The sequence below is a fragment of the Mastomys coucha genome, unplaced genomic scaffold (assembly GCF_008632895.1).
Source record: "Mastomys coucha isolate ucsf_1 unplaced genomic scaffold, UCSF_Mcou_1 pScaffold22, whole genome shotgun sequence".
Taxonomy (NCBI): Eukaryota; Metazoa; Chordata; class Mammalia; order Rodentia; family Muridae; genus Mastomys; species Mastomys coucha.
This window is the reverse complement of record NW_022196905.1, coordinates 101,050,069-101,058,561: the sequence shown is the minus strand read 5'-3', so window position 1 is coordinate 101,058,561 and position 8,493 is coordinate 101,050,069. Positions and strand designations below refer to the sequence as shown.

At 35.5% G+C, this 8,493-nt stretch overlaps 1 protein-coding gene across 10 annotated transcripts in view; it reads right to left on the bottom strand.

Moving 5' to 3' along the window:
- Ccdc18 (coiled-coil domain containing 18) overlaps positions 1 to 8,493 on the bottom strand; it is a 120,667-nt gene that overhangs the window by 41,579 nt on the left and 70,595 nt on the right. For all 10 annotated transcript variants that reach the window (XM_031337227.1, XM_031337231.1, XM_031337230.1 and 7 more), the window contains 4 exons: positions 7,316 to 7,432; positions 4,217 to 4,384; positions 2,763 to 2,905; positions 632 to 795 (listed from right to left, as the gene is read on the bottom strand). In XM_031337227.1, coding sequence (XP_031193087.1) covers positions 632 to 795; positions 2,763 to 2,905; positions 4,217 to 4,384; positions 7,316 to 7,432 — 592 coding nt within the window. The remainder of the gene's footprint in view (positions 1 to 631; positions 796 to 2,762; positions 2,906 to 4,216; positions 4,385 to 7,315; positions 7,433 to 8,493) is intronic.

The following is an 8,493-nucleotide window of genomic DNA, read 5'->3' as shown; positions in this document are numbered from 1 at the left end:
AAAAAAAAAAAAAAAGAGACACCTTGACTAAGGCAACTCTTAGGAAAGAAAACGTTTGGGTTGGAGAGATGGCTCAGCAGTTGAGAGTACTGGCTGCTCTTTCAGAGGACAGGTTCAATTCCCAGCACTCACATGGTGGCTCACAGTCTGTAACTCCAGTCCCAGGGAACCTGACACTCTCACACAGATATGCATTCAGGCAAAACATCAATGCACATAAAACAAAAAGGAATATTTTTCTTAGAGAAAAAGAAAGAAAACATTTCTTTCATTCAGTTTTAGAAGTTTAGATCACTATCATTGTGGTAGGGACTATGATGGCATGCAAGCAGAAAATGGAGTAGCAACTGAGACCTACATCCTGATCCAAAACTGGCAGGAAAAGAAAGCCAAATTGGGCCTGGCTTGGGCTTTTGAAATTTTAAAGCCTTCCTCAACAAGGTCATACCAATGCCACAGCCCAGAATCCTTCAAAGTAGTGGCACAGTAGTGCCCCCTGATGCAAAGCATTCAAATATATGGGCCTATAGAGGCCATTCCTACTCAAACCACCACATATATATATATATATATATATATATATATGTACAGGTATTATATTTAAGTTAAATTCAGCTAACTTGTTGCTTACCTGAATTTGTTTTCTTTTCTAGTTCTGTTTTTGTTTGATCTAAAATCATATCTAACTGAGAAAGCTGCATGGATTTATTTTCCCCATCTCGCTTCAAATGAATTATTTCTTTTTCCATTTTAGACAGCTCCTCTTTGTACTGATCCATCTCAAGTTTGGCTTGCCTAATTAAAAAACCAAACAGTAGAACATGTAATTTGGAAACTTTAAAAGTCTTGTCTCTTACTTTAAGTATACAAATTCTATTAAGTTAAATAGTAGCAAAATCTCCACTCAGATTTTTAAGTCGCCTATTATACTTTAAAAAAATCAGTCTAACTACACATAACTTTATAAAATTTTATAGAGATTGAGAAAATGCAAGGATAAGCATGTGATAGTTCCATTATCTGAAACATTAATGAAGAGGCTAAATAAATTATCATAGAGACCATACTAATCATATGGAATCAGTGATTTTTTTACTTAACACTTATTATCAAGATGGCTTTTTTAGTTTTAAAAGTGATTAGAAATTTGTAGATGTATCAGCATAAGCCAAAGAGAAGTCTAACAGAGTGATTTCAGTGACTAACTTGATTCTCAGGCCAGTAAAGAAGAGTAACAGCTATAGTCTCAGCTCAAGTGGGAGGAGGGCGATGAGGAACAAAGTTTGTGAGTCTGAAGCAGCCTAGCTTACACACGAAGGCCCTGTCTCAGAAACAAAGCAGAGGACAGGAAGCAAAAAGGGTATCAGAATAGTATATATTAAAAAAAAGTAAGTATTAGAAACAGTGAGCTCTAGGGTAAGCTATGGGGACGTCTGAAGCATGACAGAAATATAATAATCAGAAAAGAAAGCTTTTAAAAAGGAAAACTCAAGTCATAACATGAACCAGTTAAATGAATACTGATGAACCAGAGCTGATACTGGAGAGAACAGGTGGATATTATCTGATGACATTAGTTCAGAGTACAACTTTGACTCTCTGGTATAAGAACATGGGAAAAAGTTTCTTTAGTTTAGAAGGCTGCAAGAGAACTAGTAATGTCCTCATGGTAATATCAGAGGTTTATTATAGTAAGAGAAAAGAAAAGACAGGGAATATAGTGGATGTGTATGAGCTCCAGAAGATACAACAGGAGTTTTCAGAGGTTGGCTGTGATAGGAGAAAACAGCAATGGGCCTGGGATTGGAAATCTAGCATTTCTTGTATTTTGTATCCTTGTATTTCAAGGATAGTGCTACAATATGAGTAGTCTTCATGGCCTCACGATTGTCACTAGTGGAAATGCTATATTAGTGGCTAAAATACCTGTCAGTAGGAATGAAATATTGAAGGAACAATATGTCACTGGCACTGTTGAGAAGCGTGTATCTGGTCAAATAAGTACTACTCTAAACCCAGAGGCCCTATCTTAATACTTAAATCTCTGTCAATGAAAAAGGAAATCTGGGGACATAAGGTTTTAGTTCCTGCATGTAAGTTCACATTTGACTGTTACTGGTATAAATGGGGGTAGAATTATGTCAATTTACTGAGATAATTTTGAATGTCTAGTCAAGGCTGAGAATTATTTATCCCATATGCAATTAGGTCCCCTGACTGGATGGTGATGGCGCATACCTTTAATCCTTAGCACTAGGGAAGCAAAGAATCTCTGAGTTCGAGGCCAGTCTGGTCCTCAGAGTGAGTTATAGGACAGCCAGGGCTACACAGAGAAACCCTGTCTTGAAAAACCAAATGAAACAAAACTACAACAACAAAAACCCCCACCCAATTAGGTCTCCTGAGAGATTCCACAGTGTGAGCAGAGCTTTGCCTGTAGCTTTCAGTGTTGTTTACAATCTAATAAGGCAGTGACTGAGCTGTAAACGGGAGACCTGTGCTGATTATACCAAATGTTGTGGGGAACCCTAAAGTAAGCTAAATAGGGTCCTTATTTTAAGATAAGAAAGCAAAAATTGTAATATAATAAAAAAATATAAAATGAAGGATATGAGGGAGACACAAGAAAATGCTACAGGAACTCAGGCTATGAAGAGGTTAATTCCTGAGAAAAATATCTCACTGCATATTATCAATCTGAAACTCAAACTTACCAATACAAAGTTGAGAAGGCTAATAAAACTACTATATTCAAATTTTACCTGGCAGTACCAGTTAGCTCGATAATTTTTTGCCTTTTCAAATCTACATCCCGTATGGCTGTTTCATATTTCTCTTCTATTTTTCTCAACTTTTCTGTTGAACTCTCCCTTTGTTTCTGAAGCTCTTGTTCTTGCTTCGATACCTGTTAAGCATTTTTCAGTTAAGTGTTTAAATTTAATTACAAGCCAACACTATCCAGGAAAAAAATACTTTATATGTAGCCTAACCAATCATTTAGTTTTAGATGTATTCTAAAAATCAAGGTAAGCTTTGGTGTGGTGGTATGTAACTACAGCTCAAACACTGGGAAGGCTGAGGCTGAAAGAGTGCCTGCGTCCCAGAGCTCAAGGCCAATCTCAGCAATATAAAAGAGTCCATCCCAAAAATTTAATAATAATAAAATTAAAATATAAATGAGGATGCTTTGAAGCAATAAGAATAAAACTAAGTTTTAAGATATATTTCCTTACAGTAGTGGCACATTTGTAACAGTAAAGTGAGTTATAAGAACTGAACAAGTCCAGGTAAGACTTAGTGCATGCCTGCTACACATGAGAGGAAGGAATATAAACAAGGAGGAAGGGAATGAAATAAAACAGTAAAAATTTCCCTTTTCATTTTTTTTAATAATTTATTAATTATTCATTGGTGTTTTGCCTGCACGTGTCTGTGTGAACTTGTCAGAACCCCTGAAGCTGGAGTTACAGACAGTTGTGAGCTGCCATGTGAGTGCTGGAAACTCAACCCAGGTCCTCTGGGAGAGCAGCCAGTACTCTTAGCCACTCTCTTGTACCCTATTTCCCCTTTTTATTATCCCAATTTGAAAAGTTTTTTTCTTCTCATGTCAAAAAAAGGAAGAGGGTATCTGAAGATGACTGCAAAATATATATGTATTGCCAATATATTCTGCCAATATATTATTTGCCAATAATATATATTTAATTTGAATATATGACTAAAAAATTATGATGTACTAAGAAGAAATCAGAAAATCTATATTTTTATATATTTTATTTCTTAAGAAAGACAAAAAATAGAATATATATGAAAGAGATTCAGACAAATAATGAATTAAAGGAAAAAGATTACTCTCTAGTATCAAATTGTCTAGGATTCTTTCAGTGAAATGATAGCATCATTATTTTACTTAAACAAATCTTGGTTGTAGTCTTAAAAATTGAACCCAGAGCCTTATGAGTACTAGACAGGCAGTGTACCACTGGCTATAATCCTGAGATCAAAACTTATATATGTAGCCCAGTAGCAGTTATTTTTTGGGGGGGGGGAAGGATTCTTTTATAATAAAATTTTGTAGCATAAGAAATCTGACCATGGTAGTAAGAGATCTAGGTCTGATTACATAAGAAAATTATGTTTACTAATCAAATATCTGCAAATGATTTTTAAATTTTATTTCATAAAAATCAAACTATTATTAATCAATAATATATACCTGTTTTTCAAGTTTACTCTGAATATCTTCTAGCTCTCCATTTCTAATGGTCTCTTGCTGTAGCATCTGCTGCTGCTGCTGAAGAGTATGCTGTAGAATAGCATTTTGTTCGCTCGACTCTTCAAGATTATGAGTCTTTATCTTTAGCTCTTTCTGCAAACAATATACCTAGCAAAGATACGCACATTTCTTTTTACAATGAAATGTTTCAAATAAAAACCATGTAAAAGGTTTACTTTCCTTAATTGTCCCACTTTTCATGCAGCATGGTTGGTCACGGAGAGAGAAGGGCAGGGTTCATAATTCTGACAGGGGAGGTGAATCACACATGCTTATAGGTTGGCTCTTGTCTGCTACGTTTTGAAATATTCCTATGCAATACCATGTTTTTGGCTGGCTAGGATGCTAAAATATGCTTCCTTCCTGAAAAGAGAGTTTTCAAACTTATAGGCTGGTAAACTGTTCTTATGTGACCTTATACTCTGAAGTCACAAATGGCTTTCTCTAGGTAGGAAGAGCATACATCAGGTCACATTTCAATGCTTTCAACAGGAACAGGGAAATGCTTTCAACAGGAACAAAGGAAATCACAGAACAAAGGGAGCCTTGGATTGATATACTTCATTTGATGACCTTTTCCCTTTAAAGATATAAAACCAAAATCATACATAATAAAATCTGGTGTTATTTAGAATATTAAATATTTTTAATATAATAATTTATATAATATTGTGGCAAATAAATATAGAATATTCACATTCTAACACATAAAGGAATAACAATGTCAACTATAAAATTTTAATGATTCACTTTGAATATTTAAGGTTTCAGTACATTGGTCTCCAAAAATTTTTTTTTAAGATGCATTTATTTATTTTATGTATGTGAGTACACTGTAGCTGTCTTCAGACACACCAGAAGAGGACGTTAGATCTCATTACAGATGGTTGTGAGCCACCATGTGGTTGCTGGGATTTGAACTCAGTACCTTTGGAAGAGCAGTCTTTCCTGCTCTTACCTGCTGAGCCATCTCACCAGTTCAAAATTTTTTTAAAAGATATCTTTAAGGCAGGTATGGTAGTACACACCTAAAACCCCAACACTTGGGAAGCTGAGACAGGAGTATTATGAATTAGAGGCTGGCTAGAGCCATATCAAGGCCATCTCTGTCTGAGATAACAAAATAAGTAAGTAGAAGCAGAGGACATAATTAGAACTTGACAATTTTTGTTTCATGCCTATGTAGAGACAAGAGTACAAGCAGGGGAGTCAGTTCTCTTTCCTATCATGTGGACTTTAGGACAGAGTGCAGGCCATCATCAGGCTTGGTGAAAGTGGCTTAACCTGCTAGGCCATCTCTTTAGCATATCAAAAAGGGTCTTTAATCTAGTAACTACAAATTTTATCTCAATAAAGTTTACTTTCTAAAACTGATTTTAAAAAAAATATAGTATCGCACTATGTAGCCATGGATACCTTAAAACTAGGTAATTCAGGGTCACCTTAAAACTCCTGATCCTCCTGAATCAGACATCCAAGTACTGGGATTATAAGTATGGACCACCATGTCCAGCTTGTAAAACCTGATTTTTAATCATTAAACAACAAGAAGAAACAAAAACAAAAATTTTTAATTTTTTCCAAGTAGTAATGGTGTACATCTTTAATCCCAATACTTAGGAGGGAAGCAGATCTCTGATTTCAAGGGCAGCCTGATCTACAGAGTGAGTTCAAGACAGCTAGGGCTACACAGAGATACAAAAAAAAAAAAGAAAGAAAAGTAAAAACAAAAAACAAAAAATCAAATTTTTGAAGAATTTTATACTCCTAAATCTAAAACAATGCTTTAGATATTATTTAATTTATACTAAAATTATTCTATAAAACTTGTAACTTATTACTATGATTCTAAAAAATAAATCTATTTGAATTTTAAGGTATTATATTTTAATGCTGTAATGAAATAGTCTGTTCTTTAAAGAATATATAATTTAGAATTTGTTTTTAATGTCATATACACTATATATAAAGATGTACTTTTTAAGCATATTAAGGAGATGAGGATGTAACTCAGTTATTAAAAGATTCTGCCTAGTATAGTGGTCTGAAAGAGAATGGTTCCCATAGGCATATATCATTGGGTACTTGGTGGGTGAAACTGTTTGGGAAAGATTGGGAGATGTGACCTTGTTAGAAGACATGTGACACTGGGGATAGGGTTTGAGGCTGCAAAAGACTCATCCATTTGCAGTTAACTCTCTGCCTCATGGCTGTGTCTCAACATATAAGCTCTTAGCTACTGCTCCAGTGCCATGCCTGCCGCTATGCTCCTGCTGTGTTGGTCATAGATTCTAACCCTCTGAAGCTGGAAGCTCCAAATAAATTCTTTTTTCTTTATGTTGCCTTAGTCATGGTGTCTTACCACAGTAATAGAAAAACAACTTGGGGTACCTAGCATGCCACAGGTGCCATCCCCAGCAGCACATAAACCAGGTATGCTTATACACATCTGTAATCTCACCACTTGACAAGTAGAAGATCATAAATTCTATACCATCAATTATATAGCAAGTCTGAAGTTACCGTTGGATACCCTAGACAATCTTGTTTTTAAAAACGCCAAACAAAATTAAGTATATTGAAAATACTATTTAAAAATAAAACAAAACAACAATAAGAGCAAAAACTTGTAAATTTGGAGCTAGTGAGATGGCTCAGCAGTTAAGAGCGTTGGCTGCTCTTCTAGATGTCCTGAGTTCAATTCCCAGCAGTGGCTCCTGACCATCTAGAAAGGGATCTAATGCCCTCTTCTAGTATGCAGGTGCATATGCAGGCAAAGAATTCAGACATTTAAAAAGAAAAAAGAAAAAAAACCCTGTAAATTTTCTAAATAAAGGAGTAAATTTTCTAAATAAAGGGCGGTGGTGGCACACGCCTTTAATCCCAGCACTTGGGAGGCAGAGGCAGGTGGATTTCTGAGTTTGAGGCCAGCCTGGTCTACAGAATGAGTTCCAGGACAGCCAAGAATACAGAGAAATCCTGTCTCGAAAATAAAAAAAATAAAAATAAAAAAAAAATTTAAAAAAAGGAGTAACTTGCCTCTTCAGATTTCTTCTTCAGCTGTCTTTCAAATTTTTCCTTATTTCCTTCCAATTGATTCAAATGCAAAGCAAGTTCTTCCTTACAGATTTCTAATGCTGAATCCAGTTGTCTGACCTAAAGTCAAAACAAGCAAAATATAACATCAAACAACAAGAAAAACCAAGGCTGGGGGTGGAGGCACATGCCTTTATCCCAGCACTCAGGAGGCAGAGGAAGGCAAATCTCTGAGTTCCAGGCCAACCTGGTCTACAGAGTGAGATGTAGGAAATCCAGGACTATATAGAAAGAATCTGCCTCAAAAATAAATAAGTAAATAAACAAACAAACAAATGTAAACAAATCAATACTAATTAAATAAATTAGTATTAATGGGTATTTATTATATATACAATATTTTACAGATTTGTCTCCTAATATTACTTTATTGCTTCACACACTGGAACAGGGCCAGTAAGGTGACTCAGCCACAAAAACACTTGCTGCACAAGCCTAGTGTCCTGAGTTTGACTCCTGAACCAGTAGTGGAAAGAGATAATCAACTCAGGAAAGTTATTCTGACCTCCACCAACCATATAGTACAACACACACTCATGTGCAGTGTTGTAAGCAATCTCAACACACGTACAAAGTGATCAAAAATTTTAGGTAAAGTTTACACCTCTAAAATAGTTCTATTTAGGATATAAAATAGTGTGACAGAAAAGGTTTACTGAAAAAACTCATTCTTCACAGCAAACCAGAGAACCAAAGATGAATCACATAATAGACTCCTGAACAAAGTAAGTTCAGGGCAAGGCACTATGAAAGACAACTGTGAGATGACCGAGTGGTTCAAATATGTACAATGGTTATTTGAAAGAATAACAAGTAGACACCCAAAAGCACTCTCTTAAAAAGGTGAACATACTACTTACTTCTTTTCCTTTCTCTCTTTCTTTCTTTCTTTCTTTCTTTCTTTCTTTCTTTCTTTCTTTCTTTCTTTCTTTCTTTCTTTCTTTTTTTTTGTTTGTTTGTTTTTTGGTTTTTCGAGACAGGGTTTCTCTGTATAGCCCTGGCTGTCTTGGAACTCACTCTGTAGACCGGCTGGACTAGAACTCAGAAATCCACCTGCCTCTGCCTCCCAAGTGCTAGGATTAAAGGTGTGAGCCACCACTGCCCAGCTGCTTATTTTTGTT